Below are 27,077 nucleotides of genomic sequence, written 5' to 3'. Positions count from 1 at the left end.
TGTGCAAAATAGGCCTACACATACCATACTCATCTTTGCACCAATAAAAATGTGTAACACTTTATGTTTTATTCTACCCAATTATATGTATCTAATTAATTTAATTTACAGTGGAATGTTTTCCTCGATGTCTTGCGATTTTGGGGCACATGAGTTCCCGAACATAATGCATGATGGGATACGCTTAGCCTCGAATAATGCACCGAAGCGGTATTCAAGATAGTGTGGGTTTAGTGTGCATTAAGGGCACTGCACTTTGGCATTTTTAAGACATGGGACAGTCTTGCGCAATTACTTCCTGTTGCGTGCATGCGCTCTCAAGTGGCCAAGACCACAAGTGTGGGTATTTGAACAAGGCAAATGACAAGACAATACTGCAGCGTCAGGGCTGTCACAAAACCAAGAATAAACTAGACAGAAGTGACAGAACCCTGAAACACCAAGACTGCATTTACTTGATCAAAAATACAGTAAAATAGTAATATTGTGAAATATTATTATAATTTAAAGGTACAGTATGTGAGATTGACAGCTAGCGGTTGAAATGGGTACTGTAGTACAAATTCAACATATTGGAGAGAGTTTTTCCCCCGCCCCCTACTGCTCAGACTCGACTCAATCGGGTTGCCAGATTGAGGAGATATACACACTGTAAACTGATGAGTTGATTTATTGATTTATGATGAGTTGATATTGCGTTTTAATATGCTCCCATTCATAGAGATTTTTAGATGGGTGCTGAGGCTTTTTAGGTCAGGTAGAATCTGCGATCTCTGACCCAGTTAGTTCGCTAGCTTCCATGGCTGCAATATGCTGTGTTTTTCACCATCTGGCAACCTGTGGTAGCAGAATACTATTGGGCGAGTTGGCAACGTGCGATATCGCACAGACCAAAACAAAAACAGACATATTATTGTATTTGTATGCTTTAGTACAGTCAAAAACTTACATACAACACCTTTAAAATAACTGTTTACCTTTTGAATATATTTTTTAAATGTAGTTTATTCCTGTGATGGCAAAGCTGAATTTTCAGCATCATTACTCCAGCCCTCAGCATCACAAATCATTCTAAGATTCTGTAGTATAAAGTATAAAGTGCTTTGATAATATGTTAACCCATACAATATCTTCCCCATCCTCACACAGTGGAAAATGGTATCTCAGAAGTTGGTCTTTTAAATCTCAGTGTCACGCGGTGTGCTTCAGAAAAGACCTCTTGGATCCAGTTGCAACAACAACATTTGTTTATTAATAAAATAACATTAGTAAATCCAGAGTAAATACAAAACAATAAATTCAGACATGGGCAAGGCAGGTAAAACAAGATCCGAAACAACGCATGCGGAACATCCACAATTGACTAGACATTGTTCACCAGACACTGAACAAAGGAAACACTGGGGGATAAATAAACAGGGTAACAAGGGAGGGCTTGACAAGGAACAGGTGTGGAAAATAAATCGTTATGGCAACAAACAAGGGGAATAAGTGAAACAAATGGACTACAAAATTAGAGACAGGAAGCTAGAAATACAACATAAAAGTCCAAACAAACAGAACATGTAACACATAAAAAATGAAATGACATTTGCAACCCATTTTACTTTCATACTGTAACTCCAATCTCTAAGTGAAACAGGATATTTTATATATTATATTATATCCTTTTTGGCCAATGTCATCAAAACCATATATATATATATATATATATATATATATATTTATACATAATATGGTTTTGATGACATTGGCCAAAAAGGAAAGTTGTTTTGGAGTTGGAGCAAGTTGTTACATTTTAATGAAAAACTACAAAGACTAACTTGTTTTTCCTTCAGATGTTTCTCCTAAAATTCCATAGGACAAATTAAAACATATTTTATAAAATTAATACAATTGCTATACAATTAATGTGGATAACATCACTGAAATAAATTGGTCTAATTTAGTCCAATTTGATAAGAAATGTTTGAGTTCATATTGAGACTGACTGTCATTTGCAGATCCTGGAATCTTGTCAGTTTGAGATAATGACATTGTCTTTTCTGAAGCTTGGAGTTCACCAGGGTCTTTTCCCCAGGAGAAAAGCAGAGAATCAGGACACCAAATAAAAGTCTCCATTGCTTTCTAGGAGAAACAACTGAGAACTCATTTAGATTTTTCTTTGTGTAGCCAGGAAAGCTACTGACATAGAGTTCATGTCTCTCTCTTTCTCTCTCTCTCTCTCTCTCTCTCTCTCTCTCTCTCTCTCTCTCTCTCTCTCTCTCTCTCTAGCCTAACGACCCTGTAACAAACATCTGCCAAGCAGCTGACAAGCAACTCTTTACCTTAGTGGAGTGGGCCAAGCGGATACCTCACTTTTCTGATCTCCCGTTGGACGATCAAGTCATCCTCCTTCGAGCAGGTGCGTCAGTAAATAAACACAGACCTTCGTTTTTTTTGTTTTTTTCATGCAGACATCGACCTAAAATGACCCTTTTGCTGTACATCTATTCTTCCAGATATGAAGTTACAGCTGAAAAAAAAAACAAAAAAACATCAGCAAATGAAATGAGTATGTTTGCGGTTTTTTGACATTACAGTCTATTCCAGAAGCATTTATATAGATTTGCAAACACATTTGATCCAGCCTTGGGCCATAGCATCAATTAAAGAAGGAATTCCATCTCATTATCTCGGAGTTAGAGTCCTTATTCTGTAAAGGATGATGGCTTTTGCACAGAGTGAGGGAGAATAAGAGGCTGGATTGTTCTCGCCATTCACATGTTGCATTATTTTATTAGGCTGTAGGTTGCCTGAGGACAACCAAACTCTCAGTGTATTTCTGTTCAGTGCGTTTTATTTAGAGCCTCAGAAATGGGATTGTAGCATATAAAACTGTGACAATGTATTTAAACATGTATAGAAATGTCCTCATTGAAACGAAACACAATTTTGGTTAAGAACATACAACTTAAGTTGATATTGCGCTATATGAGTAAACAAATAGAGCAGACAAATCCACCACACACACACACACACACACACACAGATACAAAGTAGATGTTTTGCTCCCTTTCTTGCTACCTTTGTGTTTTTTCACTTATCAATGTGCTGTTGTGCTCCTGTCCTCTGTTGCTAGGGTGGAATGAACTCCTGATTGCCTCTTTTTCACATCGGTCCATAGCTGTGAAAGATGGGATATTATTAGCTACAGGCCTTCACGTCCATAGAAACAGCGCACATACTGCCGGTGTCGGAGCCATCTTTGACAGGTTAGTCCAAGCTTTCAGAGAAAAAAAAAAGCCTGAGCTTGTATGATTTTCTATCTTCAGTGGAACACAAAAGGTGAATTTCTGAAGAATATTTTAGATGTTCTTTTAAATATAACGAAAGTAAATGGGGATTGGGGATGTCAAGCTTACAAAATACAAAAATGGCACCTTAAAAACTCCAATAAAAGTATACGGCTTATGAAGAGTGCAATAGTCCGGTTCCGGAAGCAAAAAATTCATTTTCTCCATATGGGAATTGATTTTTATCAATAACTTATAAAACATAAAGTCAGATCTACAGTAGTGGCCAAAAGTGATTTCCGGCCTAGGAAAATTGAAATCTTTACCCTTTATCCAAATATTATTAAAAATGTATTAACGATTTTGTTAGCATATTGCGTACTTTGGGCTTGGAGTCAATTGTTTTATTTGTGATAACACAATGAAACATGCCAAATTGTGCCGACATATTTTTTTTCCATGCTGTCATACAAAGAAATTATGAACACATGCAAAAATAAGAGAGAACTAACAAAATATTAATAATACTAATAGTCAGTGTATGCTTTTTTCCTGTGAGCTTTTCGTTTTTCTATGCATTTTTTTTGCCAAGTAAAAAAAGATATATATGTAGCAATAGTTTGCAATTTTTGCAAAATATTTTTTTCAGATAAATACGTTTATGAGGTTTAGTGTTTTGTTCTTTCCTCATATTTAAAATAAATATAAAACAAGTATAAAATATTTTCCTCATGTTTCGATGGTTAAATCAAACTTTTAGGGTCATTATGAACAAATATCCCCTCCGGAAATCACTTTTAGCCACTGCTGTACTGTGAGCTTCAAGGTTGTTAGTCAATGTTATATGCTTTTGTTGAAGCCATCAACCTGCATTATTTTAACTTATTTTTATATTATCATGTTTAACTGCAGAATACCTGATGTAAGCCCACATTCCCTATTGGTCAGTCACTTCGAAGTCGTGTTGAATGACGACACTAAGGGTTTCACTTGGGAACCACAAACACCTCTGATACTTCAGAAAAGGCCAATGACAATTGGCAAGTGAAAGTCGCTTGCCACTCCCCCGCATAAGTAGCAGCGTGCATTCACTCATCGTTGTGGCAGGAGGGACAGAACGTCTTGTTCTCTCCGTCAGGAAACGATTCTCATGATTCTGCAGAGAAATCTCGACCAATCAAAGAATCGAAACAAGCAAATCACACCAAAAGAAGCCACTGATTTCCATGAAGCACTGTGAATGGCGTAAAAGTCAGTTCAGTGCTTTTGCGAGTGAATGCAAAGTGTCAATACGTTTGCAAGAAAAAAACATTGAAATAAATGTTTTCCTCCCACTCCATATTTTTCCGTCCCCTTAGGGGCTCCTATATATGCATATTTTCAGTGTCGGCACCACAAGTGGGCCCGTGGACCGGACACTTGAGTCACTTCGATTCCATTTCATCCGTCTCTTCGAATCAAAGTTTGTAATGTTGTTATTCTCTTCATAGCTGGTTGGTTTAGTTCATGCATTTGAACTCTTTAACAAAGACTTTTTAAAAATCCCTATAGGAAAAATAAATGGGAAATATACTTTCAGAACCAAGGCCAATGAAAATGTTGCACTGTACCAAATCGTCTGAAGCCTTATGATAGTTTTGTGTGAAGGACAGACCAAAGTTGTTATTCACTGAAACCTCAAATCTCAAATCACATTTTCCACACACAAAACTATCATAGGGCTTTATAAGACGTGGAACATAGTTGAATTACATTTGTGATACTTTTATGATACTTTCGGGTACTTTTTTTTATTTTGGAGCATGGTTGCTACAGTCCCCATTCACTTAAATTAAATGGGAAAGAGCAGCTACAACATTCTCCTAAATAGTTTGTGTTCCACAAAAAGAGAAAGTAACACATGTTGTTAACAATCTGAGGGTGAGTAAATGGGGCTTGTTCCTATAACTGAGTTCCTATATACCCGGTGCAAAAGCCCCTAATTATGATGACCGAATTTCCATTTTGGGTGAACTATCGTTTTAAATTCAGTGTCTGTGTTCAGTTTATAGAGAGTAGGGTCTTGCGATCTACTAAGAAACCTTTCTGTGTCCTGATAGTACACCCTGTGGAAGATTTGTGACAGCCGTAAGTCATGCACGCATGAATTTTTGAAAATAGCCCCTATAATGATATTAGACGCTGCATCATGAAAGTGTCCTGCACATCTTACTCTTGATTGATGCCGTTTTTACATTAAGCCGTATGGCATTTTTATGTAGCGCTGTGATAATGTTTCACTGGCTGCGTGAGATATGCTGGTGTCCTCACTAATGAAATATATGCTGCCCGGTCTGTCTGCAGTCGAGATGAATGTGTCTTATAAGACATAATGATTTTCAAGGAAATATGAAAACTAAATATAAAGCGGAGCGATGACTCACTGAGCCTGTTTAATATGTTACAGAACATTTACCGGCATTTTTAAGGGTATGTTGGAGAAAAATGAACTTGCTATAATTTAGATTGATGGAGTTGCCTGTGAGCGTAAAGATTTTTTCACTTTTTTTTTTTCAGAGTGCTGACAGAGCTTGTGTCAAAGATGAGAGACATGCAAATGGACAAGACTGAACTTGGATGCCTGCGGGCGATTGTTCTGTTCAATCCAGGTACAGTAATGTATACTTAAACTGAAGTGGCATTTTAAAACGCACTTGCATAAGAGTGCTGTGTGTTTGTCTGATTAAGCTATCTTGCTATTTAAAAGGGACTGAAATAAAGCCAGAAAGGGTAAATGAGATTCCTGTGACTGTAAACCTCAGTATAGCAGGCTTATAGCTAGCAGTCTATACTATGTACTGCAACATTGTTCCCACGTGTCCTCTGTGTTCATCTTCAAACAATAAAAATGGTCATTTTGGTGTGTAAAAATGTCTTAAATATTGACAGTCCAGTCAAATAATGAGTCAAGAAAGAGATCACTTTTGACCATTTTAATGGTGGCACCTGCAGCTGTATGGATGTACGCACTTAGTGTACCGTGAGCACTCTGACTGACCTAAGAAACGTCTTCACTGCGAATATTTTTTACGCGTGTCCCGTATTTCTGTTGACTAAACAATCTATGACAATAATTTTGTGAATTAATCATTCTTTTCAATTGGTTCTTTGTCAGCATTGAATGAAATGGATATTCCCCTAAACAACAACTCAAACAAAAGCTACTTTTTGAAAGAATTCAACTACTGTGTCATGTGAATTAGCGGACATTTACACCGAAACATGTTTCTGTGGAAGCTTGTTTCTAGCCTGACTACGTCAGACTTCTTACTTCCGCTCAATTTCATTTCGCTTCTGTACTCAGTCTGAGACAGCGTAATAGCTTTCCGTTTTCCTCCGGCCTGAAAACAGCCGGCCAATCAACGAACAGAGGGCGGGCTGAGAGCCGTGACCGCGCGACGTAGACACTGATTGTACCGTGGATGCGTAGATTTACTTCACATAATCTGCAAAAGTCGTTCACAGCCATGTTCACTCCGGTATTTCGCTCGATGGTTTTGTTTTCGCATCATACTACATGTGTTTACAGTGGAAGTTAGATGCGGCTGAGCATGCGCATAACACACGCCATAACCAAACGTTATGTGATTGGCTTACGGGAACCAATGATTTTAAACTTCAGACAAGCGCCTCCCCGCGAGAAAAAAACGCTTTTCAATTATGCCATGCCAGACTCTGTCTACGAAGCAAAGCGAAGTAGCAGAGTTTGGTATTACCAGGCTATATATGCAGGGGATAATCAGGAACTAAATAAGATACAGCTGATTAGAATTAATCACAGGAATAAACTGGGACATAACCGAAACTAAACAGAGCAGGAAAACATGAACTTAAGGAACCAAGTCAAGTCACCTTTATTTATATAGCACTTTTTTACAGTACAGATTGTTTCAAAGCAGGTTTACAGTGATAACAAATAATGCAACAAAGATTGTTTTTGCTGTACAGCAGATCTAGAAGAAAGTCATTGTCCAGTTTAAGTAAGTTCAGTGTTGATTCATTTCCGTTGTAAAAATCATTCATTTTTTAAATTTAGGGTCTGTTTACACAACACTGTGTTCATTGAAAACAGAAAACTTTATGCATTCTGGCTGTTCATTTACTCGACAACGGCGTTTTGGTGGCCTGAGAACGCAAACGCAAAACTTTCTCTACAAAGAGAACTGACACTGCCAACTACTTGTCTGGCATGCATAATACAATGTGGTCAAAACAGGCAGATCAAAAATATTAAGAATAATTAGTGTCCCCAACAAAGCGTGCAAGAGGCGGCAGTGGCAAGGAACCCAAACTCCATCAGGTGACAGAATGGAGGGGAAAAAAACAGAATAGAATGGAAATTTCAAAATAAAAGTCCATAACCGTGACAATATCTCGCAATTCTGACTTCAATTCTCATAATTGTGAGATATAAACTCACAATTGCGAGTTATAAAGTCCAATTCTGAAGAAAAAAAAGACAATATTACAGGTTTATATCTCGCAATTCTGACTTTATAATTCACAATTGCGACTTTATATCACTCAATCCTGACTTTATAACTCACAATTGCGACTTTATATCACTCAGTTCGGACTTTATTACTCACAAGCCCACAGTGGAAAATGAAACCATGTCCGTACTGAGCCGGATCGGCACAGAATGGAATGGTTAAGCAACGAGAATGGTTTGGCCCAACAGTGGAAAAGCGCCTATACTCTTACTTTTACTATATAAAATGATCACTTCTCTCAGAGTTGAATTTTTAACATCAGCATATATTGAACTTTTTAGTGTTGGTGTTTGCAAAAATAAATAAATAAATAAATAAATAAATCTCCTCTGAAATCCTGCAGGCGCCTCTGACAAAAGGTCAATTCAAGCACATTGCATTGTGGGATATGGTATCCTACGCTGAGGGCTTTGCCAAAAATAGTATGCTCAGCATCCTCTCTTTATATGTACAGTATGTGAAGAACGTTCTTAGAAGGTGATGCACTTTGTTTCTAATGTCGTGACAAAGTACATTCATGCTATGTGGAAAGAGGGTTGCTGCTTCTGAAATAGCTGAAATCTACAGCCTAAATTTATTTGATTAAACTACCATTACCCATCACCCACAAGACAAGATACACACAAATATACACTGCCATTCAAAATGCTGGGGTTGGTAAGATTTTGTAAGATTTTTGAAAGATTTTTCAGCATCATTACTCCAGTCTTCAGTGTTACTCCAGAACAGCATTTATTTGAAATGGAAATATTTTGTTACACTATACATGTCTTTACTGTAACTGTTAATCAATTTAACACATCCTTGCTCAATAAAAGTATTAATTTCTTTTAAAAAAATCACTGACCCCACACTTTTGAACAGTAGTGTAGCATCTAATAAAATGACACGTTGAAGGAATAGTTCACTTAAAAATGAAAATTCTGTCATCATTTACTCACCCTCAAGTTGTTTCAAACCTGTATGAATTTCTTTTTTATTGCTGAACACATAAGTAGATATTTTGAAGAATGTCGGTAACCAGACAGTTGAATGGACCCCATTGACTTCCATAATAGGAAAAACAAATACTATGGAAGTCAATGGGGTCCATCAACTGTTTGGTTACCGACATTCTTCAAAATATATTCTTTTGTGTTCAGCAGAAGATAGAAATTCATACAGGTTTGAAACAACTTGAGGGTGAGTAAATGATGACAGAATTTTCATTTTTAAGTGAACTAAATAGCCTTTAACATGACTTTATTTGTTTTGCTGTGTATCAGGCAAGGTTTATCCTTACATGCCATTTCTTATGTAAGCTGTGTGTAAATATGACTTTATCTTAGGTAGTTCACAATAAATTGTGGATTTTGTGTTTTTATTAATTCTTAGATTCAAAAGGACTGTCTAATCCATCAGAGGTGGAGGCATTAAGGGAAAGAGTGTATGCTTCTCTAGAGGCCTACTGTAAACACAAATACCCCGATCAGCCTGGGAGGTACACACACACACACACACACACACACATGCATGCATGCACGCACACACAGGGGACTCTCCACAGACGTAATGGTTTTTATACTGTACAAACTATTCTATCCCCTTACACTAACCCTACCCCTAAACCTAAAGATTCAGAGTGAGCATGATATATTTTTCATGTGCATGTTCATTTCATTTTCACAACCAATTTTACTTAGAGTAAAAGTCAATTTTGCTTATTTTATATTTGAAAAATATATATTTTACAATACTGTTAAGAAGTTTTTGAGCGGTAAGATTTTGTCATGGTTTAAGGCTGCATTTATTTATTCAATAAAAACATTAATATTGCAAAATATTGCTACAATTTAAAATAACGGTTTACCATTATTTACCATAAATGGATTATAATATTTGAAGATTCGTGGTTACATCTGAAATTGGTTGTTTGTCATGTCTTTTAATGCATTATACTTTCTAAAGGCATAACAGTAGTTACAATTATTCATGAGATCATAAAAATGTATTATAAGGTGCATTACAAAGCATAATTATAAATACTTTTATAATGCATTATACATAAAGGATTTAAGTAAAGTGTTACCAATCATTCTATTATGCTGATTATGTGATAATATTTATTATTATTATCAGCATTGAAAACAGTTGTGCTGATTAATTTTTGGGGGGTAAACATGATACATTCAGGATTTTTTGATGAACAGAAAGTTTAAAAGAATAGCATTTATCTTTTGTTACATCATACATGTCTTTACAGTCACATTTGATCAATTTAATGTGTCCTTGGTGAATAAAAAATTAAATAAAAACACTGACCCCCCCAAAAAATTTAAATGAATGATTTACCTTAACTTAACGTTTTAAGAAAACAGCTTAAAGGTTCACCCAAAAATGAAAATTCTGTCATTAATTACTCACCCTCATGTCATTCCAAACCCATAAGACTTCCATTCATCTTCGGAAACACAAATGAAGATCTTTTTGATGAAATCTGCGAGCTTACTTGTCCCTCCATTGATAGTTAAGTCAAGTTTTATTTATAGAACACAAGTTTAATACAACCGTTGTTGATCCAAAGTGCTTTACAATACAATGAAAATATAAATCAGAATTTAAGAGAGAAAAGGAGCAGGAAAAAAAGACAGAAATGGAGATAAAAATCAAGTATCAAAATCAATCACAATGTATATACATAACAGCATCACTCGAATGCTAGAGTAAAAATAAGACTTTAAACTGGATGTAAAAGCATCCAGTGATAGAGAGGCCCTAATGTTCAAAGATAGACTGTTCCTGAGCTTTGGGGCGACTACCTTCTCGATCACCTTTTGTTTTACAACAAGAACGTGGGACCGATAAAAGTAACTGATCACAAGATCTTAGTGACCTAGAGGCTGTGTATGGCCTAAATTGTGCAGTGCCTTTTATGCGAAAAGAAGGATCTTAAAGTCGACTCTAAATTGTATTGGTAGCCAATGCAATGAGGCAAGTACAGGGGAGATATGATCCCCTTTCTTAGTTCCTGTTAACAATCTGGCTGCTGAGTTTTGAACCATCTGTAACAGCTTTGGCGCTTCAAAAAGTTCATAAAGTGATCGTAAAACTAATCCATATGAATTTAGGGGTTTAGTCCAAATTTTCTGAAGAGACTCGATCGCTTTATGTGATGAACAGATTAAATTTAAGCTTTTATTCGCATGTAAACATTGATCAGCAAACATAAACAGAAGCTCAACCGAACCTGCTTGACTCGCGGGAACAAACCTCATTGGTTCTTGCGGAAGCTCAAGCGGTCTTGTTGCATAACACAAGAGAATGAACGTCAAGCGAACATGCTGATTCTGTTTACCACAACTGATGTGTGAGTTGATGGATGTTTATATGTGAATAAAAGTCTAAATTAAATAAATTCATCATATACAGTGATCATATACTCTTCAGAAAATTTGGACTTAACCGCCCAATTCATGTGGATAAGTTTTACGATCTCTTTATGAACTTTTTGAAGCATCAAACTGGCAGTTGACTAGCTGTGAATGGAGGGACAAAAAGCTCTCAGATTTCATTAAAATGATCTTCATTTGTGTTTAGAAGGTAAACGAAAGTCTTACAGGTTTGGAACGACATGAGGGTAAGTCATTTTTGGGTGAACTAATCCTTTAAGTATTACACTGTGCTAATCCAAACATTGACATCCATTGTTTCATGAACAGATTTGCCAAGCTGTTACTGCGCCTGCCTGCCCTGCGCTCCATCGGCCTGAAGTGTCTTGAACATCTCTTCTTTTTCAAGTTAATCGGGGACACGCCCATCGACACTTTTCTAATGGAAATGCTCGAGGCGCCACACCAAATGACATGAGGGAATGATTTCTTTTCATCTCCGCCCCTCTGACAGAGGGTGCAGCTTATGTATAGAACACCACAGGAGGCCGGACAGGACACATCTCTGATCTCACAGGAGAGGACTGAAGCAAGAGTAATTCTACCTTGGCGTTTCTTCAGAAAACATTGCGCAATCCACAAAATACTGAGTAACTGTTCATTGCGGAATACCATACAGGATGGATTAAGTGAGTTTTTCCTGTTTTGCATGCACGTTTGGGAAGTCTCACAAAGTGCTGGAGTTTTTTTTTTTTTTTTTTTTTTTTTATGGTTTCTCATTTCTTCTGCCTTACAGAGGTCTACCTCTGCTTTCCATTGAGTACAGCCAAACCACCTCATCTCTGAACTCACAATCATTTTGCTGTGAATTTTCAGATTTCATGAGAGGATTAAAAAAAATACCTCAGATGCACTTCTTCATGCAGCTGTCCTTAAGGAACACATCACTGTATCTGCCATTAGAAGCTCTTGCTCAAACTGTAGCACAGAGTTCAGTGTTAACAGTGTTAAAAGGACCACATTCGTTTATTTTTCAGGCACTTATAAAATGCTTCTTTCAAGTGGTATTGTCATACGTCAGGATGCTGAAAGTCCATCTTCATGAGGAAGAAACTGCACGCAATTTGTCCTTTTCTTTTTGGGAGATAAATGGGCCTGTGAATAACAGAATGGTCTAAAAAAGAATGAAAAGCAGGTGTACTCCTGGCTGAACTCACGCTGGATGAAAATGCAATGATTCATTGTTAGAATTGTGTAAAAAAAAAAAAAAGATTTCATGATGTTTTGCCTCTATTATTCAGCATAAATATGTATTAAATATTTCCAAAGATTTTCAATAATGCTTATATATCATCTGATAATTTCCAGCAAGTGGGCGTTTGTGATTTGAAAATATGCAACGAGTTAAAGGAATCCAGATGATAGTCTGGCCTCAGGGAATCACGAGGTTTAAGAAGTGCTACGTCTGTCCCCTATTGGAAGAGTTGTGACATTGCAGCTGCACTCATTTGCCATTACAGTTTAAGAGTTGGGTTTTCATAAAATGCTTGGCAAACATTGCAAAATAACCATTTCTGCGCCTCAGGTTGATGCAAAATCCCACATTTTCTTGTGTTTTTGGTTCTGTTGTGCAGTGTCTTATCTGTATCATAAGGAAGAAACTGTAAATGTTGATAATTACAGATTCATACCATTTGTACTGACCCATCAAACCTCAGTTGCAGATTGAGCCAATCTGAACCAGTGTTTTAATGATGACGATGAATTTAAAATACAGTAGTCAACATTTGAAGTGGATCGAAACCTTTCATCAAAGTTATACGTGAATTTTGAACAAAAACGTTCTTGTCTTAGGACAACTGTGATGAACTTTTTTGATCCACTTCAAATGTTGACTACTGTAATTATTATTGGGATTCGGGGAGTATGTGAGCTGTGTAGCAGCAATTTAAGGAATTGTCATTAGCAGACATGCAGAAGACCTGCTGATTTAGACTACACATTCTGCCAAAAGTCTATTACGCCAGGCCTCACAAGCAAAATGACCACAAAGTATTCAGTCTAATATGCATACAAACAGCATAGACTGTCTATGATTGCTATACAGAACCTAAAATTATAGCGGCCATGTTTTTTTCATGCTTTGAATCAGCCGTCAGGGAAGATCAGTGAACTTTTGTTTGTGCTGTCATTGGACGTCTTTGGTCTTTCATTTCTCTAAAACCAGCATATTTTGAATGTGCAAATAAGAACTAAAAGCCCCTTGCTGTGGTAAATACATGTAAAGCGCTTGGGTTTACACTGTGTTGGACTAGTCATCAAACAGGGTTTGTTAGACCATCAGGAGCCAGGCACATCTTATCTGATATCAGCTGCAATCAAGACATCTTTCTCTAAATCTGTTCCCTGTGACTGTGTGAGACACCGGTCCATCACAGGACAAGTTAGCAAAACACAAAAGAGATGCATTTTAAGAGAATTATCTATTTTTGTACAAAGTGTAATTTTTTTCTCTGTATCATTATTTTATCAGTTCCATGTTGTACACATTGTTGGTGTAAATATTCGTTTTTAATTGGAGCCATGCCCTTAAACCTGGACTGAGGGAACGGTGCAAAGGCTTCTGTTCTGTTGTTTTCGTGGTACCCTCACCTGAGAGCTGAGGATGGCTCCCTCGTTCTTTTTTACAAGACAAATTGAGGTTGTGTTGTGTATTGACCTGTTATATAATGTCTGCTCAAAGGACTATTAAATTTCAGATTGTAAAAAATGCTGATGTCATCTTCAGAAAACAGAATTATATGATAGTTATGAATAAATGATTATATACAAGATAAGATATTTGTAGACAAGATATTTCAGCAACACTTTACAATAAGGTACCCACAATAAGGTGTTACTGTTTGTTAATCTTTGTTAAAGTAAGTTAATACAAATAAAGCTGTTCATTGTTTGTTCATGTTAGTTAACAGTGCATTAACTAATGTTAATAAGATTCTAAAAGTATTAGTAAATGTTGAAATTAACATTAACAAAGAATAATAAATTGTGTATAAGTGCAGTTCATTATTAGTTCATGTTAACTAATGTAGTTAACTAATGAACCTTACTGTAAAGTGTTACAGATATTTCTATACACTCCTATAGCAAAGCATGCAGAAGATTATACACTTTCTGGAGATTGACCTACTGCTCAAATGAGAATGAAAATAAAACTGAGACTAAGACGAATGAATACCTTCAAATTCAAATCTGAAATGCAAGAAAATTGTGTTTAGAAACAATTAAAGGTTCCAACAAGACATTGCTAATTCACAATTGCAAAAAAGGCAAACATTTGACTGCAAAAATGTACATCAAGAGACATTTTCTCATTTAACAAAACCGTTTATATATACATTTTTGGTATGTCTACCAGAAGTACATATATCTTTACCCAAATTGAACCATAAAACAATAGAATTCATGATCTGATAGAAAACATTTGCTCTTCTGTAATAAATTAAAATGAACTGAGAACATTACAGTAGATGATACAGTATATTAAGGAGAGAAAATCTTACTGCTAAGTGAGATGTCACTATTCTAAGCAGATAGGACCTGCCCATCTCTCAGATAAGCCTGAACCATGTGCTATCAAACCATTGTAAAAGACAGAAACTATCTAAAGTCATCAGTCTGAATCTTTCTACTGAAGCCTCTGAAGTATATGCTTTAACTTAACAATCACTCTTCCACAGTTTGATGGTCTTGTCGTTCTCCAGGGATGCTGATGCAATGATGTTTTCTGTAGGGTGACAAGCTGTCGAGATCACTACATCTAAGGACAAAAAAATACATCATATTTACCTCTTATGTTAACAAAATGAAAGAGACTGCAGTGTCTGGGAGGTCAATCAAATGTCATATACCTGTGTGCCCTTGTAATTTCTGCACAATTTCTTTGGTCTGCAAGTTCCAGATATACACCATATTGTCTTCAGAGCCTGAGACGATCCACTGAACGGAACCAAGACAGATTCAGGTTATTCCAAAAACTTGCTCTTAACAGGAACTGGCCTAAAATAACTATATAAATATGTATTAAAACAAATACTTAGACAAAGTTAAACAGAACCTACCTTTCCTCCAGTCACAGAAAAATTGGCAAACACGCAATACTTTTCATTCTTATGTCCAGTATATGTCTTGAGACACTAAAAAATATTAAAAGATACAATAGATAATTTAAAAGCATGAAACATTACCCACACAAATTTACTTACAGTGCTATGCATAAGTTTAGACACCCATGCTAAAGTTGACTAAAAAGAGGAATAAAAAATCATCTTTTGGAAATTGAACTTAATGCCTTAACTAAAAAAAATAGGAAAAATCCAACCTTTAAGGACACCAATTTTCTTTGTGAATGAATAATGTATTGTAAATAAATAAATGTTCTTCCTTAAAATACAGGGTGCATAAGTCTGGACACCCCTATGTTAAATTCCCATAGAGGCAGGCAGGTTTTTATTTTTAAAGGCCAGTTACTTCATGGATCCAGGATACTATGCATCCTGATAATATTCCCTTGGCCTTTGGAATTAAAATAGCCCCACATCATCACATAGCCTTCACCATACCTTTTATTTCAGTTAGCCTAATAGCTGGTTTGATTTGCATTGAGAGATTATCTTATGGAAAGTACTCCATGCCAATCTCTAGGTATGGTGAAGGCTATGTGATGATGTGGGGCTATTTTAATTCCAAAGGCCAAGGGAATATTATCAGGATGCATAGTATCCTGGATCCATGAAGTAACTGGCCTTTAAAAATAAAAACCTGCCTGCCTCTATGGGAATTTAACATAGGGGTGTCCAGACTTATGCACCCTGTATTTTAAGGAAGAACATTTATTTATTTACAATACATTATTCATTCACAAAGAAAATTGGTGTCCTTAAAGGTTGGATTTTTCCTATTTTTTTTTTTTATTAAGGCATTTTATTAAGGCATTTTATTCCTCTTTTTAGTCAACTTTAGCATGGGTGTCTAAACTTATGCATAGCACTGTACTATAACTTAACACTGACAGAAAACATTCTGCATTTTTATAAAATAAAAAATAAAAAGCCATTTACTTTTTACTTATTTTTTTACAAATTAGGATGTTCCCAAAAGGAGGTTTTGCCAGATTTAACACTTTTTGGGGGATCAATTTATACCCAGAAATTATACAAGTAGGTGTAAACACATTTGTTTGACTATATTAGCGAGGACATCTCATGGACATCCACTGTTTATATATATATAAGGTTAATGATATTTGTTATCACCTAACCCGACAGAAACCTGTGCAAAACACTAGATTTATATATTAATTGGACCTCACAAGTATAGTCAACCCTGTACACATGCATACAAATTAGCATTATCAACATGTCATAAAATATTTTTTAATGTAGTAAAATGAATAGCATGTATAATATATACACTATTAATTTGAATACAATAAAAAATAAAAATTTAAAAATCATACAAACCTTTCCTTTGCTGTAGTCCCAGAGCTTTAAGGTACTGTTAGGAAAAAGAAAGAATATTTTATCTATTTACCTTTAGTAAAGGCACTGTGAACTAACATGAACATGAGCATGTTTATTACCTAACATAAACAAAGGTTAATAAATGCTGTAAAAATATAATATAATATAATATAATATAATATAATATAATATAATATAATATAATATAATATAATAAACTTTTATGCACAAAAAAAAAAAAAAAGTTAATGCACTGACTAATGTTAAAGTGCACCTATTATGCTATTTTAAAGGTTCCTAAGTTTGTTTCAGAGGTCTCCTACAACAGGTTGACATGCATCAAAGGTAAAAAAACACTTTAATTTTCTCATAATATACATTGCACATCACCACATTTTGCAATGAACATCAAACGACTCGTCAGATGATTCAGTCCCTCCTTTACGAGAGCCTACTCTGCTCTGATTGGCCAGATGGCCCAAGTCTGTTGTGATTGGTCTACCACGTACAGCGTGTCGGAAATGAAACACCCATTACCATAACTGAACTTCAGCTCCGGAGGCTTCCTCAGTCCTCAGCAATTGTACACATAGTAAAGACAGTAACGATGGCGTCGATTTTATATCAATCCGAGCACGAGTCCAATGATGAAACATTGGAAGAACTAGTTATTCAACCCGAATCTCCATCACAAGGGCAACTTAAGAAGACGTTTCTCAGTGATAAGATACTCAGTTTGAGGTACATTTGTGAGATGTTGCAACTGTAATTCCTCACCACCAGCATTAAAAAGTGTATGTCCATCAACAAATATGTGTATATTTCTAATTTATTAAACTGTATCATTACCTGCGTCAATATCAGAGCATATGTTAGCCGAGCACTAACGTGAATGACTGATGTAACATTAAAGTTTGTAAAACAAATCTTGCTCAATTCTTAATCATTACTCAAAGTAGCAACGACAGACAATCTGCATTAATCGACACATTTTTAGGTAAAAGGGGCACACAGCTGATTAGCATCAACTATTTCAGTAAGACCTACACAATATAAAACACAAAACTACGTATTTTGAACACCCAGTAGAAAATATATACATTAATAATAAATCATACATACAGGTTGTGATTCTGAGGAGCAAGCTGATCCAAATAAAGTGGGTACTGACCCATCTTTCAAGAGCAAGCGTTTTGTGAATCCTGCCGATCAAGTTGTTTGCAAACGGACAACGTAGAACATAGGCGGGCATTATGCAAATGTGTTGGCTAGTGACGTGTAGCCGTAACTGATTGGGATTCGAAAAAGAATATTCAAAAAACCATTGGGGGCACTTGAGACCTTATTGTATAGTATTACCATAATATTTATATTGATTTGTTACAAATGTTTGCAATTTTGACAGTTTTTCTGAATTAATTTAGTCTAAGAGACTGCATTGAATGGAATAAATAAAGAGTCACTAGGGGGATGAGTTCACTTACTTGTCCAGTGTTGCAGCCAGAATGTATTTTCCATTTGGAGAAAACTTTACAAATGAGACAGGAGGGTTGTCATCATCTTGAAATAAAAAAAGGGATCAGTTCTCCATCAACAGACTCTCCTTATTTGCATTTAGAGAGGCCACATTTATCCAAATTATGCACCACACAACATCCTGCCATCTGGCACCACAACAACACTCAACATCTAAAATAAAGTCCAACTATAATTGGAAAACTTGATGATATGCTCACCAGCTTCAACAGTACACATGGTACATACTACAGAGAAAACAGTCACTTACCTATAAGAGTTCTCAGACATTGTCCTGAAGCAGTGTCCCACAATCGACTGAAATACAGTAAGTAACATGAATGGATAAATATTGACATCACATCGGTCTTAAAGAATCAAACGTAAGGATAGTGCCTTACTTGGAGGTGCTGCAAGTAAATGTTTAGTATGTCTGCTCTACATGACAGAGAATGTGCTATGCCACTCTGCCTTTTACATGTTTGGATTTGTTGACATGCCTTTGGAGGGCAGGGTTTTGGACAGAGGGTGTGTGGTTGAACAGATGGGGGTGTTCTTGTAGCCTGGTAATAGCAAACTCTGCTACTTCGCTTTGCTTTGTAGACAGAGTCTGGAAGGGCATAATTGAAAAGCGTTTTCTTTCTCGCGGGGGGGCGCTTGTCTGAAGTTTAAAATCATTGGTTACCCGTAAGCCAATCACATAACGTTTGGTTATGACGTGTGTTATGCGCCGGCTCAGGCGCATCGAACTTCCACTGTAAACACATGTATGATGCGAAAACAAAACCATTGAGCGAAATACCGGAGTGAACATGGCTGTGAACGACTTTTGCAGATTATGTGAAGTAAATCTACGCATCCACGGTACAATCAGCGTCTACGTCACGGCTCTCAGCCCGCCCTCTGTTCGTTGATTGGCCGGCTGTTTTGAGGCCGGAGGAAAACTGGGAGATAGGTCGCTATCTCAGACTGAGTACAGAAGCGAACTGAAATTGAGCGGAAGTACGAAGTCTGACGTAGTCAGGCTAGTGTTCTTGAGTAAGTTACCAAAAACACTGAAATGACTTTCAGCACTTTAAAGGTGCCTCTGTTATTCTATTTTAAAGGTTCCTAATTTTGTTGACTCATACAATTATGGTTTGCTCATACTAAAGTTTAATCATTCATAATATACATTGTATATCACCTAATTTTTCAAAGAGTCTGAAAACAGTTTGTTTGAGGATTCAGTCTCTCTAAACCTCTCATTACTGCCAGCCTACTCTGATTGGTTAGAAGGCCCAGTCTGTTGGTCTACAGCTTACAGTGCATGTCAGAAAATGAAACGCCTATTACCATATATGAATTTCAGCTCTGGAGGCTTGATGATGGCATCAGTTTTTTAATATCAATTCCAGTGCAAGCTCTTATCCTTTTGAAGAGCAAGCAAAGTTGATTCGCAGTCCTAAAAAGCGTTATCTCGACATGTCAACAACACGAACCAAACTCTTCCAGACCTAAACTACAACTACATTGTTTGAGGGAAGGTCAAAGTAGATGTTGTTCACGGGCAGCCAATGATTTGCTCATTTGTTACATTGTTACGTAGTTATGTAACATGAAGAGAGACTGGAATAGCTGACGACTCGTTTCAGCAGTTCAGAATCGTTTCTTTCTTTTAGGAGAACAATAACTTTTTTGTTGTGCACTAAAAACTTGCAGACATTTTACATTCGCAAACAGCTATATTACACACTGCATTTGAATACTATTCAAAATAGCATAATAGGGCCACTTTAATATAAGGCGCTACTCAACTTACCATAAACCATCATAACTACTGGATACTATCAGAGATCCGTCTCTGTTGAAGTGAACCTGGAAACATTAGACGAAAATGACATCATCAAAATCTGCATGAAAGCTAACAAAACAAATTTTTAGGAATTTATTTTTACCGCTGAGACCGGGTCCGAGTGAGCTGGCAGGGTCTTCAGACACTTCCCAGTTTTGACATCCCAAATCCGTACACTCTCATCAAACTGTCAACATGAACCACATGACTCGATCACTAAATGACATACAGTGCTATGCATAAGTTTAGACACCCATACTAAAGTTGACTAAAAAGAGGAATAAAAAATCATCTTTTGGAAACTGAACTTAATGCCTTAATTAAAAAAATTAGGAAAAATCCAACCTTTAAGGACACCAATTTTCTTTGTGAATGAATAATGCATCGTAAATAAATAAATGTTCTTCCTTAAAATACAGGGTGCATAAGTTTGGACACCCCTATGTTAAATTCCCATAGAGGCAGGCAGATTTTTATTTTTAAAGGCCAGTTACTTCATGGATCCAGGATACTATGCATCCTGATAAAGTTCCCTTGGCCTTTGGAATTAAAATAGCCCCACATCATCACATAGCCTTCACCATACCTAGAGATTGGCATGGTTTTATTTCAGTTAGCCTAATAGCTAGTTTGATTTGCATTGAGAGATGATCTTATGGAAAGTACCCCATGCCAATCTCTAGGTATGGTGAAGGCTATGTGATGATGTGGGGCTATTTTAATTCCAAAGGCCAAGGGAACTTTATCAGGATGCATAGTATCCTAAACAAAAAATAAAAAAAAATACTTAAAAATAAAAATCTGCCTGCCTCTATGGGAATTTAACATAGGGGTGTCCAAACTTATGCACCCTGTATTTTAAGGAAGAACATTTATTTATTTACGATACATTATTCATTCACAAAGAAAACTGGTGTCCTTAAAGGTTGGATTTTTCCTAATTTTTTAAATTAAGGCATTAAGTTCAATTTCCAAAAGATGATTTTTTATTCCTCTTTTTAGTCAACTTTAGCATGGGTGTCTAAACTTATGCATAGCACTGTATCATTGTAATAGTTTTTGCATTTAAAAAATAATCCATCTTTCTGTTTACTTACAGATCCAGAAACAACAAGATTCGACTGTGGGTTGAAGTTACAACAGAAGACGTAGTTGCTGTGGCCTTTTAGTGTCTTTAGACATTTTCCCTTTAAAAACATGGCAGAGAATTTGGGGACAAAACTCAGAAACTGATCTTTTAGGTGACACCTACAGCATCAGAATATATACATGCGTGTAAATATATGTTTGAAAAGATTTACCGAACTCATATCCCAAATCTTCAGTGTCTTGTCATCTGATGCAGACACCAAAAGATTTGAGTCTGAAGACCAGGCCACATCTGATATTCCCTGCCAAATACAACACAGGGTTGTAAAACACATCACAATATGATCTCTAAATGTTGGAACAAGAATATTCTTAAAGGAGAACTCCGGTCAATTTTAACATTGAGCTCATTTTTTTGTTCATTTGGAGTGCTGTCAGTATAGAGAACAACGACAAAAATCGGTGTTGCCTACACCGTGTTATCCTCTTTTAAAAATTTGCACCCTGTTGACTTCAATGGGGCAAGTTTTAAACCTGCTTTTAGCCTCTTAACATCCTTGATGTGTCATTACAAGTGCACAGGTCATGTGAGTGATTCCTTCGAGTCCACAGTAGTTGATTGTCGAGTTCACGCGCGTGATCATAGGTACTAAACCTATGCGCGTGAACTCGACAATCGACTACTGTGGACTTCGACCGAAAACAGGATGTAAATACAGGTATGTGCGCTGGCTGAATTAACATAATTTTATATATTTCTTTCACATCTACTGCAGTCAGATTCACCCGCGTTCACTCAGAAGGAATCACTCACATGACCTGTGCACTTGTAAAGACACATCAAGGATGTTAAGAGGCTAAAAGCAGGTTTAAAACTTGCCCCATTGAAGTCAACAGGAAGCAAATTTTAAAACGAGGATAACACGGTGTAGGCAACACCGATTTTTGTCGTTGTTCTCTGTACTGACAGCACTCCAAATGTACAAAAAAATGAGCTCAATGTTAAAATTGACCGGAGTTCTCCTTTAAAGGGATAGTTCAAGCCATCCTAGGTGTATATGACATTCTTCTTTCAGAAGAATACAATCAGAGTTATATAAAAAAAATGTCCTGGCTCTTCCAAGCTTTATAATGGCATAACCTTTGACCTCACACACAACGTAATGATGAACGTGAAAGTGCAGAGGATAGAGCAGACACCAGTCAAAAATTAGAAGTCTAAAACGACAGTTTTTACAGAGAAATGTCGATGGAGCTTGAGTTTGTTTGAACGGTGAGAGGCGTCAAAGCTTATGCCGAGTTCACATTGCACGATTTTCAAAGTAGTCGGGTCACTGTTCTTTTCACACTGCACGACTATCCAGGGTAACATTCAGTTGCTGGTGTGTTCACACTGCACGATGCATCGGCGACAGGAGGTTTCACACTGCATGACTTTCAGGAGGAAGAATCGCTGACAACTTCTGCCTGGAACTACGTTTCGCAACCAAACACACGCGAGAAGTGATAAGGAAATAACGCAAAATCCCGCGTGCGTAAGACCGCAGTTCTCGCGCGAGACTGAAATTGTTATTAAAAATGATAGCCTGCAAGAAGCTTGCGATCCAAATTGTCTGTGCACTGATTTGCAGCGAAAAGGAGAAAAAGAAAAACATATTATGCATGAGGAAATGGCTGGGAAGACAAGGGGAGCAAGGACTGTGTGTTCTGCAAAGAGAGTTGGGGGTAAATAAATAATTTTGCAATGTGTTGCTGTTGCTGCTGGTCAAGCAAATGTTTGTGCTTTGTTTCTGTTTGATATAATTGTAAATATATCTATTAAAATACTGATATTGTGGCCTGTAACTCCTCCCGAACTCCCCGCTGCTCTGTATCTCGCTCTCTCATTGGCTGTCGGTCATCGCCGATGTAGTTTTCAGTCAGAACACTTTTCACACAGCAGGATTTTGAATCGCCGACAGGTCCAGATATTTAGCATGCCAAATATCTCCCGGGCGTCGGTGACTCGTCGCCGATTCTCTCAGATCGCGTCTTTGCTCATTCACACTGCGTGATTGTCACTCGCGTGAACGAGCACCGATTTGCCTGTGATTTCGGGAATTTGTCGGCGATTTCTCAAAACCTGTCGGCGAGCCAAAATCGGGGCTAAAATCGTGCAGTCTGAACTCGGCATTACACTACTCCTACATCCTACGTCATACATCGTCAAGTGTTACTCTTTTGGCTTAAGTCGACTTGCGTAGGCCGTCTGGCGGGAGCTAGTTATTTTAGTCGAATAACATGAACGAACACGAATCTTACACCAACACATCGCTTCACTTCAGAAGGCCTTTATTAACCCCCCAGTGCGCTTTTATCATGGATGCACTTTAAAACAGAAATGGCCATTCACTGCCATTATAAAGCTTGGACGAGCCAGGACTTGTTTTTTTAAATAACTCCGATTGTATTCGTCTGAAAGAAGAATGTCATGAGTAAATCATGGGCTAATTTTCATTTTTGGGTGAACTATCCCTTTAAAGTCTCCCAAGATACACAATTGCTTTATATGATGAATATATTTAGTTTAGGCTTTTATGTACATATAAACAATGATCAAAGGACATACATAGAGCTCATGAAATATGGTCAATGACAGCTCAACCATACTTGAGATGACTTTAAGCACTTTTTGAAGAGTGAAAGTCTTAGTGGAATGGACTTTCAGTGAAGGGAAGAAATTTCTCAGGTTTCATTAAAAATATCTTGTGTTTTGAAGACGATCGAAAGTCTAATGGGTTTGAAACAACATGAGGGACACGAGTAATTGATGACAGAATTTTCATGTGAATTTTAACTTTCATTAAACTCACAAGTTTATGTCCGGCAAGACTCTTCTCAAATTTTCCGTCAAAAGTGCACCATATTTTGATGAGCTTGTCTGCCGCTGAAAAAGAGATTGTCATTTTTAAAATCTTCAGACATTGGTTTGCTGTTTTATAGATTACAATTGAATGTTACAAAACAAACAAACAAACACTGCTTACATGAACTGGCCAACCATTCACCACTAGGGCTAAATTTCACTGATGATATAGCTTTTGTGTGGCCTGCGAGGGTGAACTTCAATGAGTAGTTTGGCTTCACAGGGGCAGACTTGAGGAAAAAAAGTATACAGATTACATCAACAGAGAAACACCTTAAAGGGATACTCCACTTTTTTCGGAAATAAGCTCATTTTACAACTCCCCCAGAGTTAAACAGTTGAGTTTTACCGTTTTAGAATCCATTCAGCCGAACTCCGGGTCTGACGGTACCACTTTTAGCATAGCTTAGCACAGATCATTGATTCTGATTAGTCCAGTAGCATTTCTTTCAAAATGACCAAAGAGTTTCAATATTTTTACTATTTAAAACTTGACTCTTCTGTAGTTAAACCGTGTACTAAGATCGACGGAAAATGAAAAGTTGCGATTTTCTAAGCCTATATGGCTACGAACTACTCTCATTCCAGCGTAATAATCAAGGAACTGTGCGGCTGTACCATGGGTGCAGCAGGCGTAATGATATGACGCAGCGCCTGATAATAGGTCTAATAGGTTAGACAAACTTAGTCCCGGTCATGTTGGAAGAAGTTACCGAGCTGGGGACTATTTTCAGGCGCTGCGTCATATCATTACGCCTGCTGCACCCATGGTACAGCCGCACAGTTCCTTGATTATTACGCTGGAATGAGAGTAGTTCCTAGCCATATAGGCTTAGAAAATCGCAACTTTTCATTTTCCGTCGATCTTAGTACACGGTTTAACTACAGAAGAGTCAAGTTTTAAATAGTAAAAATATTGAAACTCTTTGGTCATTTTGAAAGAAATGCTACTGGACTAATCAGAATCAATGATCTGTGCTAAGCTATGCTAAAAGTGGTACCGTCAGACCCGGAGTTCGGCTGAATGGATTCTAAAACGGTAAAACTCAACTGTTTAACTCTGGGGGAGATGTAAAATGAGCATATTTCCGAAAAAAGTGGAGTATCCCTTTAACTTCTGGCTGAAACTGCATTTAAAGTTGGCATGAAACGTGCCCTTACGGCAGTCATCAAAGAAGAGAAGAGATTTCATTGCAAGAGGGAGCGGAAATTAAAGGGATGGTTATCACTACATCCTTACGCATCGCTTTCTGTCAGGACTTTTACGGGCTTTTCCAAATCACGTAAGTGACCTCGACGTCCGGGTTAGCGGTAGCATTAGCCATCAGGCAAGTCTTATTTAAATAAACTCCTGATGTACTTACAAACTTTCCAATGCCTCGTTTTATGAGTACAGAACGTATTTGTACTACTGTAGAAGTTTGGTACCATTCTGGGCATTATTAGTGGGGTAGTTTACGAGATACATCATAGGATCCATTAGCGCCTGCACTAAACCATTCGGCTGATATCTCTAAATAAGCTCTAACTTTAATAATGTTCGACACCAAGGGAAAAAAGGCTTCCGGGGGGGGGGTGTTTGGCTCGAGGTCATGGGGCAAAAGACCCTAGGTTGATTTTACTCCGAACCATCCCTTTAATTTTAATAAGATTACAAGGACAAATGCTTTTTATATGATGTGCACAGATAAATCATTTATAATAAACACTGCAATATTCCGTAAAAGAAAATAAGAACGGTCAATTTGATTTTTTTTTTTTTTTTTTTTTTTACCTTAGAGGATGATGATGCTGCATGTGTTTTATGGGTCTCTGTGTCCAGCTTCTTCTCTGATGCCATCACTGCATCTCATGTGGTCAAATAGTTACTCTAAATAACAAAGAAAGAGATCATCAAGTAATTGAAGAGACTATAAAGGTGTACAGGATTCAAATGCCATTTGTATATCAACAAAAATAAACTTGACAGCGTTGAGCTGCTTCAAAATGCACATGGCCTAAAAGGAAAGTCTCGCTACAATAGCATGGCAGCCAAGCCAGTTACTTCCTCTGACTAATTAATATGTTTATTTACTATATGGTGCGGCGTATATTTTGACAGTCAGACACACATGAATCAGTTAGAACAGTAAACAACTATGTAGTTAACGCCCTATCACGCACACACGCCTGTCACTGCTGTCCACTCACACACCTAGCACGGCTAACAACCGAACCAGAGTAACGTTACTTGCATTCAGCTCAGGTTTGCAAATCATATAAGCGATGAAACACGAACAACAAAAAAAAAAGAATAACTTACTAGAAGGTTCTCAACCAAAGTTTCGGCTTCAAACGAGCCACTCTCGTTACAAAACAACTAGTAGAAAAGACACGTCGGGACACTTGCTGAGCCAAATAGAAATTACACACGCGCGCCACCGCGCATGTGCAGTGTGTAATGACAACTTGAGTTTCTTCTGATGGCTGTCTTCTTTACTTTATGCGACCAATATACATTTTCCACAGCTTTAGTTTCTGAATAAACTGTGAACGAAATCATGTATTTGTGTTTAAGTACTTTGCGAGTAAGTGTGTAAAAGTGTTAAAAGATTTCCTAGGATATCAGTCTTACTGTTTTGTCTGTTTTTATAATGTTTTAGTGCTGATTGATTGACATCATGAGATGTGGAACATTACAAAGGAACTGTTTATTTATTTATTTATTTTTACTGGACATTTATAAACATTACATATATTCTTTTGATATATTATTATTTTGACCAGTGTTGCAGGATAAAACAAGTGCGGCACATTTTCACAGCATCAAATGTTTGTCGCTAGAAGTAAGCTAATAAAAGTTAATTTCAGCAAATCAATATATCACGTCCACGCATTTATATATTTATTTTGTAAGTAACGCGTTAGCTATGTTGGTCATCAACTCACAACAAACCCATTCACGCCACGGTGAAACAAAACAGCGTTTCGTGGTCCTGATCAAGACCTACTGACTTTTCACTGTAAATATGCCACTTTGATATTTATAATAAAGAAA

At 37.0% G+C, this 27,077-nt stretch overlaps 2 protein-coding genes across 2 annotated transcripts in view; one reads left to right on the top strand and one right to left on the bottom strand.

Annotated features, from left to right (window-relative positions):
- rxrab (retinoid x receptor, alpha b) overlaps positions 1–12,935 on the top strand; it is a 75,144-nt gene extending 62,209 nt beyond the window's left edge. Inside the window, exons 7-11 of the mRNA XM_084414147.1 lie at positions 2,275–2,404; positions 3,122–3,254; positions 5,832–5,923; positions 9,182–9,287; positions 11,506–12,935. Of these exons, the coding sequence (XP_084270273.1) occupies positions 2,275–2,404; positions 3,122–3,254; positions 5,832–5,923; positions 9,182–9,287; positions 11,506–11,653 (609 nt within the window). The 3' untranslated portion in view covers positions 11,654–12,935. The remainder of the gene's footprint in view (positions 1–2,274; positions 2,405–3,121; positions 3,255–5,831; positions 5,924–9,181; positions 9,288–11,505) is intronic.
- A 1,375-nt stretch (positions 12,936–14,310) lies between these two features.
- On the bottom strand, positions 14,311–26,494 carry LOC311293690 (WD repeat-containing protein 5-like). The gene is made up of 14 exons (XM_084414148.1): positions 26,343–26,494; positions 25,815–25,910; positions 24,162–24,270; positions 23,988–24,061; positions 21,348–21,437; positions 21,144–21,233; positions 20,150–20,233; positions 20,014–20,069; positions 18,484–18,530; positions 18,182–18,257; positions 16,698–16,731; positions 15,297–15,371; positions 15,087–15,174; positions 14,311–14,995 (listed from the first exon to the last, which is right to left on the bottom strand). Exons 2-14 carry the CDS (start codon positions 25,878–25,880, stop codon positions 14,895–14,897), a joined length of 990 nt encoding a protein of 329 aa, XP_084270274.1. The 5' UTR covers positions 25,881–25,910; positions 26,343–26,494; the 3' UTR covers positions 14,311–14,894.
- Positions 26,495–27,077: the final 583 nt, after the last annotated feature.

Source organism: Rutilus rutilus (assembly GCF_951802725.1).
Source record: "Rutilus rutilus genome assembly, chromosome: 7".
NCBI lineage: Eukaryota > Metazoa > Chordata > Actinopteri > Cypriniformes > Leuciscidae > Rutilus > Rutilus rutilus.
The sequence above is the reverse complement of the archived record's forward strand: the minus strand, read 5'-3'. Positions and strand labels throughout refer to the sequence as shown.